This window comes from Eulemur rufifrons, chromosome 8, assembly GCF_041146395.1.
Source record: "Eulemur rufifrons isolate Redbay chromosome 8, OSU_ERuf_1, whole genome shotgun sequence".
In the NCBI taxonomy this organism is placed as follows: domain Eukaryota; kingdom Metazoa; phylum Chordata; class Mammalia; order Primates; family Lemuridae; genus Eulemur; species Eulemur rufifrons.
Genome location: NC_090990.1, coordinates 11,556,164 through 11,581,634, shown reverse-complemented (window position 1 = coordinate 11,581,634; position 25,471 = coordinate 11,556,164). Strand labels below are relative to the sequence as shown.

At 56.4% G+C, this 25,471-nt stretch overlaps 1 protein-coding gene across 4 annotated transcripts in view; it reads right to left on the bottom strand.

The window, feature by feature from the left end:
* Nucleotides 1-22,949, bottom strand: part of PAX7 (paired box 7) — a 98,993-nt gene extending 76,044 nt beyond the window's left edge. Inside the window, exons 1-4 of one of the 4 annotated variants that reach the window (XM_069477396.1) lie at nt 22,139-22,949; nt 19,335-19,570; nt 18,623-18,752; nt 17,574-17,708 (exon numbers count right to left, since the gene is read on the bottom strand). In XM_069477396.1, the coding sequence (XP_069333497.1) occupies nt 17,574-17,708; nt 18,623-18,752; nt 19,335-19,570; nt 22,139-22,223 (586 nt within the window). In that variant the 5' untranslated portion in view covers nt 22,224-22,949. The remainder of the gene's footprint in view (nt 1-17,573; nt 17,709-18,622; nt 18,753-19,334; nt 19,571-22,138) is intronic. The other 3 variants (XM_069477397.1, XM_069477398.1, XM_069477399.1) reach the window with 3 other exon arrangements.
* Between the last annotated feature and the right edge of the window lie 2,522 nt (nt 22,950-25,471).

The following is a 25,471-nucleotide window of genomic DNA, read 5'->3' as shown; positions in this document are numbered from 1 at the left end:
GTGAGGATTAAAGGGGCCGTGCCTGTCATGGTAAATCCCGCACAATTCCAAGTTTGCTTTTCAGAGCTACATCCCCGCTGGACACGAATGCGGTCAGTTCATCTCTAATTATTACAGCCTTGCAAATTAGCAGCACAAGCTGCCTTCCAGCCCGCTCGATGCTGTTCTTTTTCCTCTCCTAGCTTGGGTAGCCTGTGGAGCTCTCAGGGGCCATCTGCCACCCTTGCCACTCACCAGGAGGAAGTGGGTAAGCAGAGACTTAGGCAGGAGAAAGGCATGGCATCCGTGGGCGCTGGGTTTGCCTGAAATGTTGTGTTTTATTGCCTACCATGGAGAACAGCGCTGGAGCTCACACATCTCAGGCTGGGTCACGGCAACCGGCTGGAATTCCAGCCCCGTGTGTGTGCGTGTGTGTGTGTGTGTGCGTGTGTGTATGTGTGTCTCTCATGAGATTATTTATTGGCTATTTCCCCCTGGGAGGGGGTGTGTCTCCCCTTCTTTAACTCCACCCCCCCATCTCTGGTCTAAGGGGGTGGACTTGTGCAAAGTGTCCTTTCTAGTGAGAATTTCTTTACAGACTGTTTATCCTTCCAGCAAGGAGCGTGGAACCGGTGGGTGGGGGGAGGGGACGGGGGCTGGGTCACTCCGACTCAATTGGGCAGACTGCACGGCCTCTCGGACAGGGCTGCTGCGCTCCTCTGGCGATTTCTGCACTTCCCAGGTCTCGCCATTGTTCCGGGCTACGGCCAGCTGCGGGCGTTCATCTTTGGCTCATTTGCAATCCCGAGAAAGAAAGGCCCTGGTGGGGCAGGGCTGGGCTGGGGGCCCCGGGAATGGGCAGGAGCAGAGACGCCAGGGGAGGGGGACATGCATGTGACCACACACACGTCCGCCAGGCCCCGTGACTGACGCCGGAGTCGCCGCACACTGGCATTTAAACCTTTTGTTGTCACTTAAACCTTTCCTGGGGAGCAGGGAAAAGAGGCTGGGCTCTGAAGGCAGCCCCGGCTCCCCTCCCTGGCTCAGCCACTTCCTAGCTCGAAGACTTAGGGCAGGCGACCTGACCTCTTTAAGCCTCGGTTTCCTACCCATAAAACGGGGGCAGGTACCTTCAGAGCCACGGACAAACCCACTGACCTGTACCCGGACACAGTGGGGTTGACAAAGTCACGTGGGCCCGGGTATCCCTCGTTCCGCAGCGACACCCCCGAATGCATCCCCCCTCAGCACCGACAGCTGCGCGCTCCTATCCACACAACCACACACCCCCGCACACGTTCTCAGTCAGCATATTTCATAGGACAAGGACACACCCACAGCCACACCAACCACCAAAGACAAACAAAAGTCAAAATGTGGACCAGGAACCCCATTAGGGAAAAAACATCAGCAAATCCTGATTTGATGCATCTTCCCTCAAGGACGAATCCTTTTCCCTGAAGGAGACAGGGAAAGCCACTTGCCAGGGACAAAGGACCCTGTGAATTAGCTGAGGGCATTCCAAAGTCAGATGCCTGTAAAACAGCCAGGGTCGTAGTAGGAAGAGTTTTTGGTACCTGGATTCCATTACTGGCTCTACCACTGTGCTTGCTGTGTGACTCCAGACAACTGAATGAACCTCTCTGAGATGTGTTTTCATCTGCAAAATTGGGATAGTGGATACTCACAGGGCAGGGCTGGGGGCCTAAGTGAGATGAGGTGTACAAAGCACCTGGCATGGCTCCTGGCACGCAGCAAGAGGTGGGCAGGTGGGCAGCACACGCTTCCAGTGAGACGTTCCTGTCTGGGCCCAGACGGCCGAGGCACCTCTCTGTGCCTCTGTTTCTGCATCCATAAATGGGCTTAATAGTCTCTCCTTCAAGGTGTTCTTGGGAGGATTTGATGAGCTAACACTCTCAACTGCCTATTGTCCTAATTAGTAGATGTTTTCAACGTGGCTACCTCTTTCCAGCCATGGAGGTCTCAGGTCAAACGTCACTCCTGGGGCAGGCCTCCCTGGTGGTCTATGTGGATTCTGCTGTATATTCTTCAAACCCTTGTCCACTTTCTGAAATCTCTCCTCATGGATGCACGTGCTCATTGCCTGACTTCCCCCAGCGCGGGAGCCCTGCGCAGCCAGGCCTTGTGCTGCTCCCGGCTGTCCTCCCAGGAGCAGAGCCTGGCACACAGTGGGTGCTCAACACATTTTGCTGTGGGAATAAAATGGTAGTTCTAACTCCACCTTCCTGGGGGGGAAGAGAGGGAGGGTGGACAGCTGAGGTTACAGGTGGAGGCAGCCCTTGGCCCTCCCTCTCCCCCCCTGCACACACCCCTACCGCACCCCCCCCTCCGGAATGTGATTCCCCGGCTGTGGGCCCAGTGGCCCAGCCTTTCCCCTGCCCAGGAGTCTCCTACCGCCTCCTGCCAGGGGGCCGGTGAGCCTTGATGGGTTTACCTGGGTGTTAATCCGCCAACAATCCCCCCTGGCCTGACCTGAGAGCCAGCCTCCATTCTTGTCCTGGGTCTAATTAAGTGCCTGAAATGCCACTTCCCCTTTCAAACCGGGCTGCTTTTCTCCGAGGCCGGCAGGTAAAACCCAGCCTGCTGCTTTGAAGCAGAGGAGGCCGGAAGCCTAAGCAGGTGCACGGGGAGGAGGGGGAGGCACCTCGGGGCCGGGAGGGAGGCTGGGGGGAGGGTGGGCTCTGGGAGGACAAACACCTGCAAATCTTCTAATTCGGGATGCTTAACCTTTGGGGGACCCTGAGCTCTGGAAGACTCAGGATCTCTCTCCAGGGAAATGCAAACATACACATACCCACTATTGAGAATTCAATTCTGGGGTTCATGGTCACCCCCTGAAACCTCTATAGCCTCAAGCTAAGTTATGATGTCACTTTCCTTTAAATACACATCTACATCTAGACAGACAGAAGCAGATACAGCTATAGCTATGTGAATCTAGACAGCTATGCCCCCAAACTCAACAAAGTTATTGCTGGGAATAGAGAAGGATTCTTAATTGTTATTTTATATACTTTTTCATGATTTGAAATTTTTCAAGTACATATTACTTTTGAAATAATCTTTCAAAAACATATAAAAATATATGCATATCTGTTTTAGAGCCCCGGATGAAACAATGTGCCTGTGACTGGGGAGATTCTTATGTTACAAACCTTTACGGATCATCTATTTTGCACAAATTACTTTCAGGTCTTTTATTTTTATCATGGACTTCCTACATGCCAGGCATCTTTTCTGTGTTTTAATTCATTTGCTCTCATTGGCTGGATGAGAAAGCTAAGGCTGAGAGAGGGGAAGCCACTTGCCAGGGGACACCCAGGAGGGTGGAGGCTGGGTGTCACTGATGCTGTGCATGGCAGCTGCCTTGAGATATAAGGGTTCAGGGCCCAGGGCTGAGATAAAAGTGAATGTCTGGGAGACCACCAGTGGCACGGGCAGAAGTTGGGAACAGCAGGACAGGTCAGAGGTTGTGCCTTGCCAGCCTCATTGCTCCCAGCATGGTGCCCTGGCAGATCAGACCCTTAATAGGGGCAGGTGACAGTAACAAAAGGTGAGGGACCTAGTGACTTTGGGAGAATGTTCCATCCTTAACAATGTGGGGACTGGGTCCCTATTCTGACTCTGCTCTCCATTTGCTGTGCAACAAGTAACAAGTCCCTCCCCCTCTCCGGGCCTCAGTTTCTCTACCTTTAGAACAGGATGTTGCACTAGACCAGTGGCTCTCACTAGGGTGGCCATCAGAATGGCCTGGCCATCAGAATGACCTGGCCAGATTATGCCAAAGCCACTGCCCTCAGATGTCTCAAACTGAGAAAGTGCCCAGGTGTTTGTGTTTTGCAAAAGCATCTGGGTGACTCTGGGGCACAGCCCTCTGCCCTCCTGGCTCACGGGTCTTTCCATATCCCACATTCTGCATTGAATCCTCTTTCCAGCACCATCCAAGGATGGTGTTGCAACCCAGCCACTCCACCGGGCCCCCCAGTGAAGCACAGAGAGGGTAACTGCCTGCCCTGGTCACACAGCAAGCTGGTCAGGGACTCTAGAGTCAGGCGCCAGTGTCTGGAGACCAGCCTTGCCTGTTATTACAAAGTGACCTCCCAGCCAGGAGAGAAAGTTCCCTAATCAGGGCAATAGAAGAGGAGGGGAATCATTTGTCACCAGATAAGCAGTATCACCTTATCTCTGAAGACCAATAACCACAGCCTGGGGGCTCTGATTCTAGGAGTACAGACAGCTTCTCCTCTCACCTCCTGCAGATCGCCTTGGATGAGAGGTGGCCCTGCTCCTCCCTGGAACAAAGCCTCACTGGAGTTTCCTCTGTCAGTGGGGAACAGGCTGATTGTCCCCTTTGTCCCCTCCAATGCACACATGCCCAGAGTAAACGGCTCAAAGAGTTACCCCCAAAGTTTCTGCTCAGAATCCCAAGTCCCCTTGGAACAGTTTGAAAACCACTAAGCTGGTCCTGCCTTGTCACTGTTCAGACAAAGGGACTAAGGACCAGGGAAAGAAGTGGCTTGTCCAGAATCACACAGCAGTTAGTGCTAACTAAGGCTATGGCCTCCACATGGGGCCATTTACATGAGGATCTGAATTCCAACCCCAGCCACAATCTGTGATTATTTTCCCTGGGGCTTTATTTTTCTTTGCTGTTGAAAGGATTTTCCCAGGATGAGGAACAGACTGACCCTTCAGAGAACCGAGTTTGTGGCATCTAGCAGGTCTCAGGATCCCAGCAGGTGCTCCTGAGTGCTGGGAGTGAGGGTGGTAGTGGGGGGCACTGGCTTGAGCCACAGTCTCCCCTGGGCCTCAGGATCTGGGGTTCTCAAAGAACGGGAGAGGGTACAATTGTCCAGATGGGGCAAGAAGAGCAGCTGGATTGGTGCCCTTCAGGCCCCTTAGGGCAAAGGCTTCAGAGTCCTGCAGACCCTATTAGAAGAGAACCCGCCTCCCCCTACTTCCTTGGGCTGATCAACTCTCTGTGCCTCAGTTTCCCCCTCTGTGAATGGAACTGTAAAGCACGTATCATATTAAACACAAAGGCTGATGGACTGCAGGGCTGGGACAAAGGACCCATTTGCCATGGGTGTCCTCACTCCACGCCTTCCTAGTCCCTGGAAGCAAGACTGCCACCAGTTTGTTTTGCTCCTCTACCAGCGCACCTGCCAGCAGACCAGGGCCACCTCTTTCTCCTTTGGCTCACTCATGTCCCTGCCTCTGGACCTCAGCTTTGCCATCTGTAAAATGGCCAGATGACCTCTAAGGGCTGTTCAAGTCTGACTCCACCCTTGTGATCTCGGCCTGGAGAGGAATTCGAAGGTCCCTAGACTGGATGGATCTAGTAGCCAGTTGTGGGCTCAGCACACCTGAGCATCAGGTGGGAAGAGTCTGGGCTCGGGCAGCTTCCCACTGCCTCTCCATCCCCGGCCAGGGCACCCTTCTCCCAGACTTGTCTCCACTCACTGTGGCTCCTGTGCCACAGCACTAACCTCCTAGCTGGTCTCTCCATACCTTCTAGTACATTCTCTGCTCAGTCCATCACTCCCCTGCTGAAATCTCCTACATGACTCTTGTTGCCCTTAGAATAAGTCCTAACTCCTTAACTCGGCCTTCAATGAGTCCAGGATATGCCCTGGACTCTGGGGTGTCCCCTCCAGCATGGCCCGCACAAACCAGGGGATAATAAACAATTGTGGAGTGCACGGATGAAGACCCCACATGCCTTCAATGCACTTCCAAGTCATTTTAGCCGGGGCCTACACCCACCCCGTTTCTGGGAGATCGCTGGGGGTGGAGGGGCAGCTCTGGTTGGGGAGGGAATGTGATTGGGGCCAGTGAGGGGGAGGCTGGAAGTCTGTGTCAAGTCTCCTGTGTCAGTCACCAAATAGTAGTCACCCCAACCTCCCCACCCTGCCAACCAAGGCTGCCCAGCCTCTGCCTGGAAGACGACAGAAGCCACCAGGGAGGAAAGTCCCTCTACACAAGGAACAATGTCTGCTGGGCTCCAGGGACTGGGTCTGTGTGTTTCTGTGTCTTCCCTCATTCCCGTTTGCTGGGTGAGCAGCTGCCCACACACAGGCTCCTGTGTCCTGTCTCAGATTTTCCATAAGGAGGGAGACTCCTCCCTGGCACCTGGCTGAGCACCTGCCCCCACCGCCACCCTGCCCACAGTTGGTGATCACTGGTGGATCTACGTCCCCTTTATCTCCAGGCTCCTGTTACTTCACAATCACAGGGGAGTGGCTGCAAGATTGGAAGAGATCTGGGAGGAAAAGAGGGGGCAGGAGGGGATTGGGGAGGAACATCTATCCAGCTGCCCAATTTGCCCTGCGCTCTTTATGTGATGACATTCTTCACTCTTCCAGAGGTACTTTGAGATTGTCATCCATGGGCCAGTTTTGCAGAAGACACTGAGGCTCTCAGAGTACTTGGCTCAAAGTTACTCAGACCTTTCAGATCCAGGTCGTCTTTCTCTTTCAACCCCCTGCTCCCCTTCCCTCCCCAGTTCAGGCACCCCCTCCTGAGACAGCGTCTCAGGGGAGCGGTCCCTGCCCCACCAGACCTCGCTGATGGCAGATCTGTAGGCGCCCACGGCTGGGGGTGACTTTCGGAGACCTCTGTACCCGGCTGCCCTGGTTCACAAAGGAGGAAGGGACGGCCTGAGAGGCAGACCCGCCTGCCCAAGCCACGCCGCACTTAGCGACAGACACGACTGCAACTTTCTCCTCCCCCACCCCCACCCTCTCCCAAGGAAGCCACCGAGTCCAGGCGGCGGGGCCAGCTCTTGGTTCCCCGCTCCGTGGGCCGGCGGGGACAGTGGACCCCGCCGGAGCTCTGCAGACGACGCCCTCCACCCAGGCCTGGCTTCCCCTCGCCGGGGCGCGGGTTTTGTTGTGGGTTTTGTGCGTCCTGTTTTGTTCGGTCCCCCGCCCCTCCCCCGCCGGCTCCCGGCGTGCTGGCTCTTGACTTCATCCACTAAGTCAATAGCCCGGGCGCGGGCGGGCCGCTCCCCCCGCGCCGCGCCGCCCCGCGCCGCCCCCCGGTTTTCTTCTCGGGATAATGGGGGCTCTTTGTGGCCTAATCAGCCTCCTGAGGGGCCGGGAGGCCGGGAGCGCTTCCCCCGCGGCCGTCGGTGGAAATGAAAGCGGGATTAGGCCGGGGCCTGGGCCCACACCACAGTAAAGCGCCACCAGGCATTCGCCCCTTCAAAGCCCCTTTCGGGGGTTTGGTTACTTTATTTCTAAAGTTGTTTGTATTTCTAAAGTGGCCATTGAGGCGCGAGCGGGGACTGCGCGGAGAGGGCGGCGGAGGGGGGCGGCCGGGAGGAGGAGGAGCCCTGGAGCCTCCCGCTCCCCCGCCTGGGCCCGAGGACCAGTGTCCTGATTTCCTTCTGCACGGGAGGCCGGGAGGGGCTCTGAGCCCTGCTCATCAGATGAGGAAACTGAGGCCCAGGCCCAGGAAGTAACTGACGCAAGGCTCCGCGCCAGAGGATGCGCTCTCGGATTCAAACCCAGAGCTCAGCAGCGGGAAAAGACCGGGTCTTTGGGGAGTGGGGGGACGCGAAGGGCCGTTTACAGCGGCAATCGCCGGTGGCGCGCAGCTCTGAGCGCACCAGCTGAACCTCTCGGTGTCGCCTGTACCGCCATCGAAGGGAAAGTCCCAACCCGAACGCAACTCGACCCCCTGGAAGGAGGGAGGTTCAGTTCCATTTATTAAAGAAAGTTCCAGAGCCTCTTTTCTCAGGGTTCACTCCGAGCACCTCCAACAAATCCCACAAATGCCGGAATTCTGCAAAAATCCAGAATCTATCCTCATCGCCAAGGTGGGAGGAGGCGGGCATTTTGCATTTTGGTATTTGCCGGCAGCGGGAGGGACAAGAGTGGAGAACGCGGCATGGGCGGGCGGTGTCGCAAAGCAGAAGGGAAGGGTTTCTGCCACCTGCGCCCCTGTCCCTCGCCCTCTGGAATTTCTTTTTTCTCCCAGAATTTGGGACCTTTGGAAGGGTGACTCCTAACTCAAGGATTCCAGGCGAGAAAGAAAACTGTAACGATGAAGATTGTGGGTGGGGTGGGGGGGCATAATGCAAAGTCGAGGGTGGGGGCTGTGCCATTTCCCGCCTCCCTGCGGACCCGCCCTAGGAGTTGGGTCCGTGGTTACAAGTGAGCGCGGCAGACAGAGGCTGTAGGCTTCTGTAGGCTTCCACTGACAACACAAGAGTTCTAGAAGCTTCCTTTGGACTCCTCCTGAACTCTGCCAACTCCTGAAGTGTCTCCTTGGAGGTGAGCTCGAGTCTGAATCAGATTTTCATGTCTATGCAGCCCAGATAAAGCCCCTAGTTTCCAGGGGACCAGGAGGCTTGATCCAAGACCCACAGTCTCCACGCAAAAGCATACACAACACACCACCCAAACACACATACACCCCATAGAACTTCTCCGAATGCTGCCCTCTCTCCACCTTCTCCAGTCCCCTAGAGACCCACGGCCTGAGTTCGAACTGCAGCCCTGGCTGTCCGTCTCCACCTGTGGCCCCCGCTGAGGCTTGGCACCCTAGAGGGACCCGTGAAAGGGTGTCGCCCACTTGGCTGGAGCTTCGCCCAGCCTGGGTCCCACGGAAAGGACCCCAGGAAAGTTTAGGGTGGAGTTTTCCAAGCCACTTCTCGGCCACACCCCTTTTTTGGTCCTGGGGGGACCTCTTTGATCTTCAGTCTTTTTGAGGCATCAGACAAAGAGCACAGTAAAGGCCAGACGCTCCGGAGTCCTTTGGCTGGGCCGCTCCTCCCTCTGCCTCTTTCTCGGAACCTTCCATGCAACAGGGTTGGGGGGGGCGGTGGGTCAAGTCCTGCAACTCCAGAGGTCAGCTGGGGGGCTGCCTGCCAACTTCAGCCAAGCCCCAAACACACATTGTGTTGTGTTCACACACGGACCTGCACACACATGCGTGCACACACACACATACACAGGCATCTCTGCAAAGAGGCAGGCCCACCAGGAGATGCAGGTATGCACACAACAAACCCTGAGACACATCTGTTTATTTGTGGCCTTGTTTATTTTCTGTCTCCACCACCTAGCTCAGAACTCCATGAGGGCAGGGACCTTCTTGATGTCTCAGGTATTCCCAGCACTTAACACAATGCCTGGCATCTAGTAGGTGCTCGACAAAATTTGTTCTGAATGAATAAAGAAATTCACACACATTCACCCCAGAGGAAAATGTCTGTTTTTGGCAGTACAGGGAAAAGAGGGGCACAGCATGTGTGCTTATCTTGGTGTGTAAACGCTCCGGAAAGGACCCTTCCAACAACCAAGCTGGGGGAGGGAAGGGTGGGCTCCCTTGCCTCTGTTTTGGAGAAACGAGGAAGCAGGAAGGGCCAGATAGAGGGCAGGCTCGCAGTGCCCTCCCCATACCCTCATTTTGGGCTCCCTGATCCTGGACTCAGAAGCTCCCTAGAGGACAGCGGAGCCAGCAAGAAACATGCAAATGTGAGGTTCTGGACATGGTGTGGCCTCTAGAAGCCCAAACACTCCTCTGTAGTGCAGTATGCAGAATTCCGCCAATATAAACTTGTGTGAATGGCCAGGGCTTTTTTGTTTAGTTGGTTTGTTTGCTTGCTGTTTGGATTTTATCCTATTCCCAAAGGGATCCAGGATCCCCCAAAAGGATAAAATCTTGTCTTAGTCAAATTCTCTATTTTTTCATTGGGGGAAACTGAGGCCCAGAGAGGTTGTGTTGTCCAAGATTCACATCCCTAGTGAGTTGGGGGCTGGACGGACACTAGAACCCTTTCCACAATACACTTTGCCCCTCCGGGATTCCTCCAGCCTCGCCCACCTGGGTTCCGATGGAGACAGGGAGAGCTGGTCAGTGGGAGGAGGGAATCTAGGAACACTTAAGCCGCGGGAACCGGTGGCTGCGAACTGGACCCTTACTCGCCTTGGGTTGTGACCTCACCCTTAGCGTCCGAAGCCTGGAGTGCGGATAGTGGCCTGCGTGCCATCCCTTCCCAAAGCAAGAACTTAGAAGGGGCAGCTGCTAAACCGGAAGGCGGCGAGCTTTACTCTCCGGGCAGTGAAACCCGGGCTGGCCTGTTTGTTTTGCGCGCTTTGAATCGGGACTCCCCGCCCCCTCGCTCCACGTCCGGACACCGCGGGGCGAGCGGGCTGGCCCCTTCCCGGCGCCCGGGTCGGAGTGCTGAGCCCCGGGGTCGGCCTCCCTCCCGCCCTGCCGGCCCAGCTCGCTCGCCTCTAATTAAGCGGCGGGATCGCAGCGAGCCGCCGGGACGCGTTGTAATATGATGAACTGCCTTTGTGCCGGTGTCACCGAAAGCGCTTCTGATAAGGGGACGCCGCTGAGGATCAAAAGGGCGGCAGCGGCTCGCCGCCTCCTGCCTTCCCCTCGCCGCCGCCCGGCTCTGCGCTCGCCCTCTCCGCGCGCGCTCTCCCGCGGGCTGTGTCTAGGTCCCGCTGGCTCTCCTGCTCTGCGGGTCCCGAGGCCAGCCTTTCGGCGACTCTGCCTCTCTTTGTCTTTCTTCCTGCGCCTCTGCGCCTGCCTCGGCCCCTCCGCGTTTCTGGGCGTCCTCAAACTCTCTACGCAAGGTCCTCTTCTCCCGCGCTCCGTCCTTCTCACTCGGAATTTTCTCGCGCTCTCCCTGCGGAGGCTCTCCTCCTTTCAGACCTTCTCGTGCCACCTCTGCGGCTCTCTGTCTCCGCTGCCTCTTCCCAGCCCTCCCGTGGTGTCCACCCGGATCCAAGAGACCGAGTCATGGAGAGGTCCATCAGCGGACCGCAGACTCCGGGCAACTGGGCCCATTCATTAGCAGCGGCCCCACTGCCCCTCACAACCCACCCTCACTCGGCTCAGATGCCCAACGGCGAGCCTGGCACACGCCCCTAAGGCGCCCCGTTATGCCCTTTGAGCCGCTTCGGAGCTGGACTTGGGGCGCACACAACTTCCCCTCACCCCTCCTGAGTCTGCCTCCCGCAGACGTTTTCCTCTCCCCTGGGGCTGAAGTTCCAAGTGCAGCCGACCTCCCTCCCTTCGCACCCCCTTCCCCACACCCCTTCCTTTGGCCCCCACCTCCCCTTTGCCCTCGACCCCTTCTCTTCCTCCTCCAGGCCCCTCCCCTTCGCGTGCTCCTAGTCCCCCCTGCTCTCTCTCCGAACTCCTTCCCTGCCTCGCTCTCCCCCGTCCCACTTTGTTTGAAGTTTTGGAGAGATCTATCTACTAATGGCGAAGTTTCCCCCTTAGGTCACCGTTCTGCCTTGATTCGATTTGGGAAGGCGAGTTCCCTCCCTCCCCCTGCCCGACCCCAGCCGTGCGGATAGCTCGAGAGCAGGTCAGGAAGCTTGACCCCATTTCCACCTTTTCCTCTTTCAGCCAGAATTGGGGGAAGGGGCAAAGAGGAGGGAAGGCCCAGGACAGCACAAACTGAGGGGGCATCCCAATCTTCCAGTCCACCCTTGTCCTCATACTCAACTGGGTTTCCTAATTACCCCATTAGTCTGGAGTGGGAGGGAGAGAACAGCTATTTTTTTCTGGAATTCCTGGAATGTGTCCCCCATTAGTCAGGGGCTTCAAGGCCCCAGAGCCTCTGGAGAACCTTCCCTTTGGGGTCTCTCTTCTGTGCAGGAACCTTCCCCTCACCGGGCATTGTCTTTTCTGGGCTTTGAGTTCTGTCTGGCCTTAGACCATGAGCTTCCAGGACCAGAGCCAGGACCTTGTACATTACTTGTTTATATCCTAAGGGGCCCTTACCCCGTAGTACAGAATGAAGCCTCATCAACTTTGCTGATAATGACAGAATGATGGCAAAATACGACTCCAAAAAGGAACCTGGGAGGAAATCCCATTTGCTCAGCTCTCTCTCCCTATATAAAATTATATGTTTTTATATAATATTATTTATATATAATGTAGTGTGTGACAACTATCATTTTCAGAAAGACATATTTTAAAAAAAAAAAAAAGCCCAAATAATCACCTTACTGCTTTAAGGCTACTGTTATATGTGCTTTTAAATCCTTCCATGTAAATTCCACTGAAAATTTGGAAAGCTGTGCAAGGGGAGGGGGCGGCGGGAGTTGGGGGGTAGGTTAATCCGGGTTTAACGCTGCGATGCAGACTTAGGACCAGGGTTAGCCTGATTGCGTTATCTCTTCCCAACATTTGAGACGCCCATATTTTACCCAGCCAAATAGCTCCGAGAGCAGCGCAGATGGCTGCCGTGGTCGCGCCTCAGGAAAATGTGTTATTAATATCTAAATAACTTCCCAATACTGTCTGGTAAATCTCCCCTCTACCATTCCAAATGATGAATTCGTTTGAAGTCTTCCCCCAGCCTCATCTTTTCAATGTCTCTCTCTCTTCTCTTCTTCTTAGCCAGGCTTATTTCAAACTGGTAAATATCTAATTCCTTTAGCCGCTGCGCCGTGCACACTAGTCTTTTAGGTACAAACGCCTTGAAACAGCCGGTGTGTGGCGGTGCGTGCCCCGAGGTGAACGCAAACCCGCGCGCCCTCGCAGCGGGGGACCCCACCCGGTTTAGACGCGTCTGCGTTCGGGAGGCGGACAGCGCGGGAACCTCAATCTGCGAGCCAAGCCCCTTTCCTTGCGCACCCCTGGGACCCTCTCCTGGCTCCCCGGGGAGTCCCAAAGGCGCCCCCCCAAACACACGGCTCTTCCGCCGCCCCCAATGCCCCCCGCACCTCCTCCCGGCCCTCCGACGGCTTCCCCCGCTCGCTGGGGCGGATAATTACCCTCCGCTCGCCTGTTCTCCCTTGTTTAAAGTTTGTTTTCTAAATGTCTTCTATTAGATTCTGCTCGTTCATTCCCCCTCCAACCTTATCTCCTTCTGTCTCTTCTCTCCTTGCTCGTCACACTCGATTTAGGCACGAGTTTATCTGGCAAACAGTTTGCCGACTTTGTTTATTTACCGCGGGTTCTGGGGCTGCGAGCGCGCGAGCGCCAGTGTTTGCCTTTGTAATAGTTATCTCCTCATTGTTGTTCCTCGTTAGTCTAGCTCCCTCCTCCCCCTCTCTCTTCTTCGGTCGGGGGGAATGGAGGGAAGAAAGGGGGAGTCTTGTCAGCCCAGTGTGGGCTCGCCCCCTCGCCGGGAGCCCCCTCCGCCGGGAGGGTCCCCTCTCGGCTCGCCCCATCCCCCACCGCCCCGGCCCGGCGGAGCCCCTCGCGCCCCTCCCTCTCTCCCTCTGGTCTCGCTGAATATCCACCGCCGAGCGCTGCCTAAAGCCGGGGAATTGCCTGACACCCTCCCATCTTCCTCCGAGCCCCCATTATGCGAAGCTGATCCCACTCTGAACAGCCTCAAATCCCGCCTGGACTCTGTTTGATTAGATTGCCAACCCGGGGTAATCCTTTGATTTGGTGGAGTGTCAATTACCTTTCTCTAAATACACATTTACAGAGGAGGGAACTTGTTGGTTTAAATCAATGCAGATTGTTTCTTGATAAATGGACTATCTTCCTCCCCTCCCTCGCACCCTCTCCCAAGGCCCCTCTCCCTCTCCGCCTCCTCCCCTGCCCGGTTCGGTAAACAAGGCCCCTTCCAGGTGGGAAGCCGAAAAAACGGTGTGGGCTGAGCGGAGCTGTGCCCCCCTTCCCCTATTCATTCGCTCCCCCGGAGCCTAATTAAATTTGGCAGGTCCTTGTACACACAATCAAAACAGCTTCCTCCAGTGTAGCGAACGACCGAAAACCGCATTAGCAGCCATCGCCACTGCCAAATTAAATTGTTTCCCGCCTCCTTTTACAAGTGTCTAAAACCGACACTCTGGGCTCTCCCCTCCTTTCGGATCCTGCCCCGTCATTTCCCACTCCACACCTGTAAGTTTGCTGCTTTAAAAAATAAATCAGGAAAAGAAATGCAAAGAAAAACAAATCTGCCTCGCACGCCCTCCTGGTCCCCCAACCTCAGATGGACTCAGACCCAGGAAGTCTGTAAATACTCGAGCCTGGCTGGACTCTGACACCCGCAGGGGTTCTCACCCTCCCCCCCCAGGATAACACCGTCTCCTCCACCTCCTCTCCTAATTCTTGTAACTTTTCTCCATGTTTCATATTAATTGTACCCCAGTGGGCTTTCCACCCTAGAGACCAACTGCAACCCCATGTCTGAGCTGGTCAGTTTTGGCTTAAATGTGTACACTGGCAGATGCGTGAGGCTTTGGTGTTATTGTTTGTCACTGTTACGGTCATTGTTTATATTATTGCTTCTTTCTTCACACTCACTCCCTTAGCTCCCACAGAGGAATGGTTTGACCCTTCGCAACCCCCTATTAAATTCCCCACAGGAATCACTCTGGGCTCAGATTCTGGGAGAATCTTTTCCTTTCCTGTCCCTCCTCAAATCCTCTCTCTGTTGGGTCCCTGGCTTGTCTACACCCTGATCCTCAGGGAACAGGGTGAAGAGGAGAGAGTCCAAGTGCATGGGACCATAGAACTGTCCACTTCCCTTCTCCAGGTGAGCAGAGTATGGTCGGAGCCCCTATCGGCAGCGGTCTGAGAATTCTCACAACCAACAATCCTAATAACTCAGTCTTAACAAGGATAAGAGCAAAAAAAAAAAAAAAAAAAATACGAACAGCCTCATGAATATCAGCCCAAGGGGAGCAGGAGTGAGCTGTTCAGAGATGAAAGTGCACAGAAATAAAAGCTCAATTTAATCTGCTTTAAAACCCTTCAACTTAACGTTTGTGCTTCAAACTCTGAGAGTGAGGACTGATTGCGGATAAATAGTTTCTTACCATGCCTGGAAGCTATTACACCCCTCTCCAACACAGTTTCCTATTCAGCAGTCCCAGTTTTCATTACCAGCTCTAATAAGTCTTAACATTATTAAATGCCAAGCGGACGATAGGAAAAAACGGACTCAGGGAGGGATCTCTCTTTAGCGCTTAAAGAGGAGAGCTCTTAAACCCCTTCTTTGGCGGCTCCCCGCCACGAGAGGGGCAACTCCTCCCCACCCCAGAGAAAGCATTTTTCAAGAGCAAGAAGCCAAAACAAAGTTGTGGGTGTGCACACCTCTCCCTGCTCTGCCCATGGGGCATATCTGCCCCCCCAGACCTGGACAACTCAGGTAGAGGTTGGTAGGTCTTTTTACCATTAACTTGGCCATGAAACTAGTGTCTGGGTCTGGGGAGAGAGAAGAGGGGTTCATTGGGGTGCCTGTGGACTGGCCCAGGCACTCAAATTGGAAAACGGTATGATTTGTCCACAGATGGACAGCCGGCCTTCTCATCTGCACCACCATCCTGCCCATTCGCACCCACTTACAAGCACACATCACACCCATGCCGAAGCCCACTTGCACAGACCTACACCCACGGCATCTGCATCCAAAGGCCCGGTGGGCGAACAGTCACGTGGAGGGATTCGCTTACAGGTCCATCCAGTGCACAGACACAGTGCCCCGCGCCCGCCGTCACTCAAAACCTGCGGGACTTTCTGGACACCAGGCCCATTGCCTGAGATCATTTCATGTTTGCAAGTCCTCTGTAGACTCAGCACCTGTGTTCTCAGCCTCCCCCATCTGGCACAGGCTCCTCTTTAAACCCTCGAGGACTTGGCCCTTCCTGGTTCTGCAGCAGGGAAAAAACCTCCATCCAGCAAAGCTGCCTGTGAACTGCTTCGGTAAGCCCAGGCCAGCACTGGAGGCCCCTGAATTCCCTTGAGTCAAAGGGATCCTCCAAACCGCATCATCTTCCCATCCTCTTCCTTTGCTTTGCTTTCCTTTCCTTTCCCGCTTTCTGAGGAAATTTACCTATTTACGCTTCCTAACGGCAGAGCTCCACCGTACACACACACCTAAAGTCTCTGCAAATAAAACCAAACCCCCTTCTGCTTCTCTCTGGGCTAACTCTCATAAGAGGTGTCTGGTAAGTATTCGCCAGGAAAGACAATTCAAGTTCTATGCCCCCTCCCAAAAAAGTCCAACTAGTCTCTTTCCAGGAGGAACTGAAATAAGGACTGGGTTCCCTCCCTGCCAGGTGTCTAGGGCTCTGGGTCCACTTGCCAAGGCGGGGGCTGCTTGGCAGTGCAGGGCTGTCTCCCGCTGCAGACCGAGGCCCCTCAGCAGGCCCAGCACAGCGGGGTGCCAGGCGCAGCTCGCTCCCTTTCTTCCCTCGCCCTTTTGTCCCTAGCGGGACCGCAGTTCCACTCGGGGCCCTGAATGTCAATAGCCCGCCCCTTCCCCAGCTCCCGCCTGCTCTCGCACCCGGCTGCGAGGCCCCCAGTCCTTCTCCCTCCAAACAGGCCTGTGGGGGCTGGGCGTCCACTCCCAGTTGTCTTTGGAAGCGGCTTTGTCTGTGAAGTTCATCTTCAAGGTTGAAAGGGACTACTGAGAACTCAAGAGAGACCTGTGCTAGGAGTGCTGGGGAGGCGAGGAGTGAGGTGCTGGGAGAGACCCCCGGAAGGAGACCGGGACAAAATGTGCTTTTCACAAGCTTCCGGGTTCCAGGGCACTCTGCCACTTTTTGCAAAGCCATCGTTTCTGCAGGTTCCCATGCCACTGTCTTTCCCATTCTCTCAGCCTGCCGCCTCCCTGCGTGTGTTTGGGGCGGGGGGAGCTTTCCCCACCATCCCCCCTAGCCTTTGTGATCTGGGTCTTCCATTTCTATTTCTCTCCCTGTCGCCACTTAATGCACACTTACCAAATCTCAAAGAGAACTGCGCGGGGAAGGGGTCATGAGGAAGGACTTTCCCCTCCTTCTCTCCAAACTTCCCCCGGTCAAGAAACAAAAGCACACTCCCCTTCCCCGGGCGTGCAGGCGCTTGAAAGATAAACGCCTTCCTTAGCTGGTCGCGACAAAAACCTTGGTGCTGGGCTCAGACTCCAGCCGGCGCGCGGAAGCCGGGCAAGGGTGGGGAGAGGGTGTGCGGAGCTTGAGTCTCTCCCCCACTGGGATCCTACGACCCCAGGCAACTGGGAACTTGGCCTCAACTCCCGCCCCGCCGGCGCACACCAAAGAGGAAGGCACCCTTCTGCCCCCCGCTCCGCCCTGGCAACGCGGGACTGAGAGTCAGGCGGCGGCCCGCGCTAATTTTTATTGATTGCAGCGGTCAGTCAACTGTCAGGCGGGGTTTCAAGGGACCGTTTAGAGAGCGTGTGCGGGTCTGGTTAACAAATTCATTTAGGGAGCCGCGGGCCGGCTCCTCCTTCCGCGCCCCCCGCCCCCTAGCCCAAGTTTCCTATAAATAATTGATCGACGCCGGGCCCAGCAGCCAAAACGCCAGCTCCGGAGGACGCGCGGCCCCGCAGTACTCGGGCAGACCAGGCGCGCGCGGGGTTGGCACTGTCCGCGGCGCGCGGCGCACTACCCCGCAGCCCGGCTCCCCGGGGACGCACAGTTGTCCGCGCCCCGCGCTGCCGCGCGAAGGAGGCGCCGGCTCCGCACCCCGCCCGGGCCCGGGCGGCTCCCCGCCAGAGAGGCTCCCCGCCGCCCCGGCCTGCGCGTTCTTCCCGTAGAATCCTGGCCGTGCAGGAGTGAACCGCTGGCCCACACCTGGAGCGTGGGAAACGCCCGCTCTGGCGTCGCGGGCCCCGGGCACTTCCCTACCTTTGTCACCCAGGATGCCATCGATGCTGTGTTTGGCTTTCTTCTCGCCATCGTCTTCCTTCTTGTCCGCTTCGTCGTCCTCCTCTTTCTTCCCGAACTTGATTCTGAGCACGCGGCTAATCGAACTCACTAAACCTCAGAAATTCAAAGGCAAAAGAGCGAGTATAAGTTGTTGCGTCGGGGTGGCAGTGGCGCCCGGAACCCTAGGAGAAAGCTGGGAAGCCTCCCGCTTCCTTAATCGTACATTCATTCGCCCCCCTTCCCTCACACAGACATTTTTAAGCATTTACACCTTCTCAAGTTCAATCACCCAGTTAGGGAAGCCTGACTCACACCTGGGGCACCAAGTGGTAAGACGGGGCAGAGACACCCGCCTAGTGCATTCCTAAACATCCTTGCACACAGGTGTGCCTTACACTACTGCATACTCTAGACTCACTCATACCCACACCCACTGCCCCGGGGCTCCCTGAAGTCCCTCCAGCCCTGCTGCTGACACCCCCACGCTCAGGTGTGCACCCTGGCCCTGCATGCCTCAGTGCACACGCACACTTGCACACACACACACACACACACACACACCCCGGGCCACTTTCCCTCTCACGGCAGCACGGTTTGGGGGCTCCACATGTGGGACCCATTCGTGGCTGGTGGTAGCAACAGAACAAAAATGATGACAGAAATGAATGGACATCAACCCTCCTAGGACAAACCCATCTATTTGGGACATTTCTTCCAGAAAGCTCCAAGGGAGCTTCTTTTATCAACCAACCTTCCAGGTTAACTTTTTGCTCCTTCCTTCCTGCCTGCCTTCTTCTCTTTCTTTCCCCCACTCTTTCCTAACTGTCTTTTCTTTCCCCTGCTCATCTTTTTCCTTTCTGTTTTGACTCACTCTCATGCCCTAACTCTCTTTGCCTTCTTGTTCCCTTTCTGTCCCCACTTCTTTCCAAGTTCCCTGTCAACCACCATCTCCCCTCCTCTCTCCCCCGCCTCCGGCCCCCTGGCCGGCCCCCCACCCCCAGGCTGTGCTGGCTCAGCTGCCTTCTCACCTGAGGGCACCGTGCTGCGGTCACAGTGGCCGTCCTTCAGCAGCCGGTCCCGGATTTCCCAGCTGAACATGCCCGGGTTTTCCCTCTTGTACTCCTCGATCTTTTTCTCCACATCCGGAGTCGCTACCTGCTTCAGAGGTGGAGGTGGGAAAGCAGGAATGGAAAGATGGGGTGGGGGGAGGGAGATACTTTTAATACCAACCTCCGAAGAGTCCCAGGCCAGGCTGATGGCTCAGGTCACCAACCCGCCCACCCCCCCAAAATATTGGCTTTATCCTTTCAAGAAACCTGTTCCTGGCTCCCAGGAAGACAGTTGTATGTGTGGCAGGGGCAGGGATAGGTAAAATAAACCTAACTAGAACCCCCAGAGTGCTCTCTCCCTATTTCAGGCAGGCTGAGAGAAGATTTGCCCTAATCGCAGAAGGTGTTAAGGAGTTGGGGACAGATGTTGGGACAGCCCAGGGAGGCTCATAGCCTCAAAGTCTTGAACAACCTAGACCTCAGTTATCCTCATCCCCGAGGTATTCGAATAATAGGAAAATAATGGGAGGCTGTCTGGGAATAAGGGACACTCTTCCACTGTACTTTCCATGGGGAGCATGTAGACACCCCAGTGCTACCCTGGATGACCCAGGGTAGGAAGAGAGGCCACAGCCAAGATCCCCAGACCATGGGAAGGTCAGCTGCCAGGCTCTGTGGCAAAGACACTCACTCTGGGCTTGCTGCCGCCGATGGCCCCAGGCCGGATGGACCCAGTCTCCTGGTAGCGGCAGAGAATCTTGGAGACACAGCCATGGGAGACACGCAGCTGGCGAGAGATGACACAGGGCCGTATGCCATGGTGAGCCATCTCCACTATCTTGTGGCGGATGTGGTTAGGCAGGGGTCGCCCGTTGATGAAGACCCCTCCAAGCTGATTGACCCGGCCTTGGCCAAGTGGAGTGGACACTGGAGAAGGGAGAGGAGAGGGGGAAGAAGAGAGGCACAGGATGAGGATGGGAAGGAGACACTGAGTGCACCCCCCGACTCCAATTTTGTTTGAGTCCCAAGATCTCTGACAGTGGATCTCTGATGTCCTAACATTTGGAGCTTCAGTAGTTCAGGGAAACAAGTGTCATGACACCGAAGGAGGGTCTGCAGAGATGGAGAGAGGGATCGTGGCTGCAAGAGTCCCCCCAGATGCTGTGTTCCCCAACTCCTGCCCCACTGGGAGGGATGAGGGCACACCTGGAGGATCTGGATGCCCCGAGGAGGGGAGCAAGAGAGACAGAGGCCAGAGAGCAAAGCCACCAGGCTCGCAGAGCCTTAGAGATCTTGGCATCAATGGCTCTCTGTCCCCCAGGCCACAGCTTGGGCCACAGGTCTGCCTGCCTCTCAGAGAGACCAATAACCAGTGAGATGCAGCCCATCTGGTCAGTTCCACACTCCCAGTAGTCACGACTGACCCGTTTTATTGGAGGCCAGACAGGGCTGGTTGCTTACCAGCACTTACGGCTGTGGCCTGAGCGGCAGAGCTGTGCTACCTATGGTAGGACAGCTGAGATGCAGCCCAGGGACTGGTGACATAATGCTGTTGGCCACTGCCTCTGGGGGTACCTGGCTGTCCTTCAAGGGACTCCCCTGACTTCCAATCACTCTCAAAGTTCTAGTTTCGTTTTAGAACAATTTTGGAACACACCATTGCCCACCATCTCCTACATCAAATACTTCACTTGGTCTCAGAAATCACGAACTGTCCCTGCAGGCTCTGAGACACTGGCACGCAGATGGGCCAGAGTCCCGGGTGTGGGTGACTTTGGGAACCAGGAAGACAGGCACCCCTGGTGTGTGCTGGGGAGGAGAGAACGCCCCAGTCGCCTAATGCAAAGTCTACACATTTTCCTCACAGAAGGTTGGGGGACACCCGGTGCACTAATCCGGCTTCGATCCCCCCAATTTGGGGACTCAGCGGCTGCGGAGATCTGGAAGATTAGAACGATTTCACAGCCGCCCGAGTGCTGGGAGCTGACAGTATAATTGGAAGGGAGGAGGCAAGAAGAGGCTTGGCTGCTGAACTGTTCCTGCCGCCCCCTCCCTCCCTCTCCCGGTCCCCCCACCTCTCTTTGTAAAAGTAGGTGTCTGAAGCCACCCTCGGATTTAATCAGAAATCATGCGTCGCCAAGTCAGAGTCACTCGGTCTCCGTGGCGGGATATGCCATTAGCGCTGGAGAGCTCTTGAGCGCCCAACTTTATATTCAAGAGCCTCTTTAGCGACCGGCACTCGGCTCTCCTCAGTATTCTGCGTCATGTTGGGCAAATATTGTTCTAATCCGCGCGCGTCCTCGGCCGCCTGTTTTACTTGCATTCGCTACAGGAGAGTGCTACGGCAAATCCCCGGGCTTGCGCGCCCTCCCGCCTGCGTGGCTGCTCGCGCGCACTTGATCACGGAGCCGCTCTCTTCGCCTCTGTCTAATTCAGGGACCCGGCGCCGTCTCGCTGCCCAAGGGGCCCCCCTCCTCGGATCGCAGGCTGCCTGCCCGCCCACCCCCTCCCCGCCTGCTCTCCCCTTCCTCACGCACAAGGGACTCATGCAACTACAAGAAGAGTAATTAAAAAAGAAAAGTCGCACATATCTCTACTTTCCTTTGACACCCTGGGCTACCTAACCCCAGAAGCCAAATGATCCCTCAGTGACAGGTCGAAGGCCTTCCACTAGTTTAAAAAAAAAAGCACAAAAACGCAGGAAAGGGTCTGGCCCGGGCGCTCCCGGCCCTTTCTCCAGCGGGGAACCCGTTGGCCGCCCGTCCTCTCCGCTGTCCCGGGCGCTGGACGTTTAGGAAAGGACACGTTACAAAATGAACACGTTCCTGGGGTCTCCACATTGTCGTGCCCTCTCGCCGTTTCGAGGTTCTCTCCCCGGAGGTTTCTAGAGCTCGGAAGCCCGAGTAAAAAGTTTTTTGGGGAAAAAATCGTTACTATTCATTATTTCAAATTAAGTTAGTGTCCAGGCCGAAAAGCAGGAGGGTTTGAGTGTCGCTTTGGAAGAAACGGAAAGCCTTCGTAGTTTAGACATACAAACTGTCACACACTGAAAGTATTTCGAAATAAAAGGGTTTGGAAGACCATGTCAGGGGTGGAAAGAACAATTCAAAACATGAGCAGAAAGCCGAGAGCCGGCGAGCCCCGAGAGCCCAGAATCTCTCAGGGAAGAAGTATCTGAAAACAGTGGAAAGAGCTGAAATTCACTAGGACCTGAAATTCACTAGGAGGCAAAATCTACCAGGAGTTCCACCCTGCGGGTAAAGGCCCGCAACCCGAGACCCGCGAAGCGAGGCCGCGGGTCAGTGAAACCCGCGCAGAAACGGACAAGTGTCGGTCCCAGAAACTTCCTGAGTCCCGCGCCCATACTCGGACCCAGATGGGAAGGCGATCCCCCTGCCACAGCCGGCCGCCGCCACCCCCTGGAGCTTGCTACCTCTCTCGGGACCCCGAGTTCCGGGCGCAGGAGGCGAAGCGAGGCGAGCCGGGCGCTCTTACCTTCCAGAGGAAATCCCGTGCGCGGGTAGTTCTGCCCCGGAGCCGGCCGCATCATCCTAGGGACCGTGCCGGGAAGGGCCGCCATTCTTGCGCTCGCGGGGGACGAATCCGAAGTCGCCAAAAATCGCCTTTCGTCCGCTCCCTTTACCCCTGCTGCGATCTCTTTCTCTCCTTCTCTCCTTTTTTTTTTTTTTTTTTTAAGCCTCTTCCCCTCCCCTCCGCACACTCTCCCTACCCCACCCCCCACCCCCGGCTGCAGTCGAACGCGTCCAGAAGCTGGGGAGGGGGGCGAGGTGGGGGCGGAGGTTGAGCGGAGGGAAGGTGGCGACGAGGAAGTTCAAACAAACAAACAGTCCAACCCCAAGTCCGCCTCCGCCGGCTCGGCCGGGCGAGAAGTTGTGCGGCCCGTGCGCCCGGCACGAGTGGGAGACCAGGCCGGGCCGCGGAGGGGCCTGGGGGGACGCGGCCGGAATCGGGGGCCCGGGCCTGGCACTGGCGAGCGACTCGCTGTCGCGCTCGGGGCCAAAGTTTCCGAGCCGAGAGACTGCGGAGCGGATTTCTTTTCCGTATTTATTTATATATTTATTCTCTCGCTCGCCCCCTCCCTCTTCTCCACGCCCGCTTCCTCCGGCCGCACTCGGGGCTCCCCGCGACGGCTCCGCACCCCGCCCCCAGGGGACTCGGGAGGGAAGAAGGTGCCGCCTAGGTTTCGGGACGTGAGAGGAGGCGACAGGGGTGACCGGGTTGGGGAAGAGAAGTGGAGAAGCGAGGGGGCGCGAGTGACTATCTGGGTAAGTTGTGCAAAAGTGTTCAACTGCAGCAGCAGCAGCAGCAGCAGCAGGAGGAGGAGGAGGAGGAGGAGGAGGAGGAGGAGGAGGAGGAGGCAGTGAACGAGATCTGATAGGTTCGGACTTTTCTTTTATTCATGAGGAGGGAAGGGGGCCTGGGCGGAAGGCAGCGAGGACCAGTAACGAAAAGAAATCGCCAACGAATATTTTTTTCCTTTTTCTAATCCTCGGCTCGACCTCGTTTTGGGGGAGAATTTGAACTGTCAGTGAAAACAGAGGGAGCAGAGCCCGGGAAGCTGGGGGCCGGGGCAGAAGGGGCGGGGGCCCAACTTTGTCCAAGCGTCTCCCTTTGATGAATGGGCCGGATCCGCGGAGTCCCAGCCCTGGGTCGCCCGCTGCGGGCTAGGCGTCCCGGCTCTCTGGGACTGTCCGCGTCCCTGAGGCCCCTCTCTGGGTTCTCGCCCTTTCTGCGGCCACCCAGGGTCAGAGTCCGGTGTATTTCACTTCTCCTTCCTCGTCGCACACACTGAAGCTCCGCGAGTGGGGCTCGCGGGAGTTCGGCCTGGGGCGACTTCAAAGGAGCGGTTATGACTTTCTCTGTGAAATAATGTCAGAGCCCTGGTGTCGGGTTCTTGCTCGCCCTCTAGCAGCTCTGAGATGCCCAGAGTGACTGTATCTGGTTCTAACGCTGGGAAAAGTGGGTCTGCCGAGTGTCAGGGCTGTGGCTTTTCCTCCGCTCCCAGGCCCCGCCCCTCCCAGATGTCTCCCCCTACTCCTCCCCCATAAATCTCATCCTCCTCTTCGATCCCTCAGGCCCAAATCCAGAACCCCCTTTCCAGCGAGTAGTCTGTATCCCAGGGCTGCACAGCTGGGAGGTGTTGAGGATCTGGGGGTCCAAAGAGGTGGGACATGGGAGGGCTGGAGCCTGTTCTGAGCTCATCAACTCTGAGCTCCTGGCAGGTGGATTGGGGGACGCTACAATTAGATGGTGGGCAGTGGGGGTGGGGTGATCAGAAGGCCACAATTCTGCCTGTGAAGGCCAGAGTGACCAGCAGCCGCAGCCTCAGGACACTGTGTCCTGGGGGCGAAACGCCCTCCCAGCGGGGCAGGACGCCACAACTGCAAGCCTTTTGTCTCCGGGGGAAAGAGCGTCTCGGCCCAGAGCTGGAGGCAAAATACAATAAAATAAACCCAGCCCTCAAACTCGCCCCCTGCCTGCCCTCTCCTGGCGGTGGGGTCAACCTCATCTTAGCCTGGGGGGCTCTCCACTGGCTGGCCCCAGTGTGTACCCTCCTCCCTTCTCACCTGTGACCTTTGCCCCTCTCAGCATGTGACAGAACCCCTTCTCTCCCCTCTCTCCGGGCACAAGGGGCTCATCAGACTTTTGAGGGGCCTTCTGGTAACTGGGGCCCTGCTGAAAAACTTCAGCTCACACCTTATGGCAGCTCCAGCACCGAGAATGGGGAGGCTGAGTAGCTTCAGAATTGGAAAGGCGGGCACCAGGGTGTCTTGCCCGGACGAGGCTGCCAGGCTGCCTGAGCTACAGGGGCCCTCCCCGGAGGGAGATTGGTAGGGGAAGCTTAAGGCCAGGGAAGAAGGTAACCCCCTTCACAGCATCAGTCTTGCTGGGGGGACTGGCCTGCCTCGACCTCCAGAGGGGGATATATATTCCCTCTATACGTGTAAACATACACATACCCATATATTGCTCATTCATTCACTCATCATTATTTCCCTCCTTGCTTGGAAGGTTTTACCCAGCTCTTCTCTGTATTTGTGGAATGGCCCAGCGTCCTGTGTGTGGCTGTGGGCTTATCCCTGCGTCTGTGTGCGTCTAGGCGCAGGTGGGCTGATGTGTAGGTCTGTTTGGGATCCGTGTGAGTAAAGGTGTGTTTCTAAGTGAGAGTCTGTGTCTGTGTTTATGTTGTGGGGTCACGTCCGTGTTGCCATGGCATAGCTGTAAGCAGGGGTTGGGAAGGTGTGAGTGTGTGTTTTGGTCAATTTCCCTGTTGAGAAATGGTGAGAAATGGCCTGCGGCCGCCAGGGCTCAGGAAGGCTGGAAGGCTCCATTCCTCTGTGCCAGTGTGTCTCTGAGCCGAGTGGGGCAAGCGCACAGCCGGGCACCCATGTGCAGGGCCCACCGCCTTGTCAGCCAGCCGCCACTGGGGACCCTCAGAACCCCAGGCCGCCCTGTGCCTGGGCCGCCTCATCCTTGGCATGGTCCCTCACCCTCCACCACTGCAAAAGCCTCCCAGCGGCGGGTCCACTCGCGAAATGAAACTGGGAGCAGGCTCCCCAGGCCCCGCACCGGCAGAGACAACCTTGGCTTTTGCAGCTTGGGGATTCCGTGGGCCCCGGCAGGGCGGGCACAGTGGGGGAAGAAGGGGAGGGGGGTTGTCTGTCGGAATGAGCGTGGCCGTTCTCGCCTGTTGGAGACCAATTTCACAAATGATTTTTGCAACAATTAAGAAGTGTGGCGGGTGAAATGGCGATTTCACATCCAGCAGGGGAAAGGGGGGTTCACCTGCGGGCTTAGGCGGCTGCA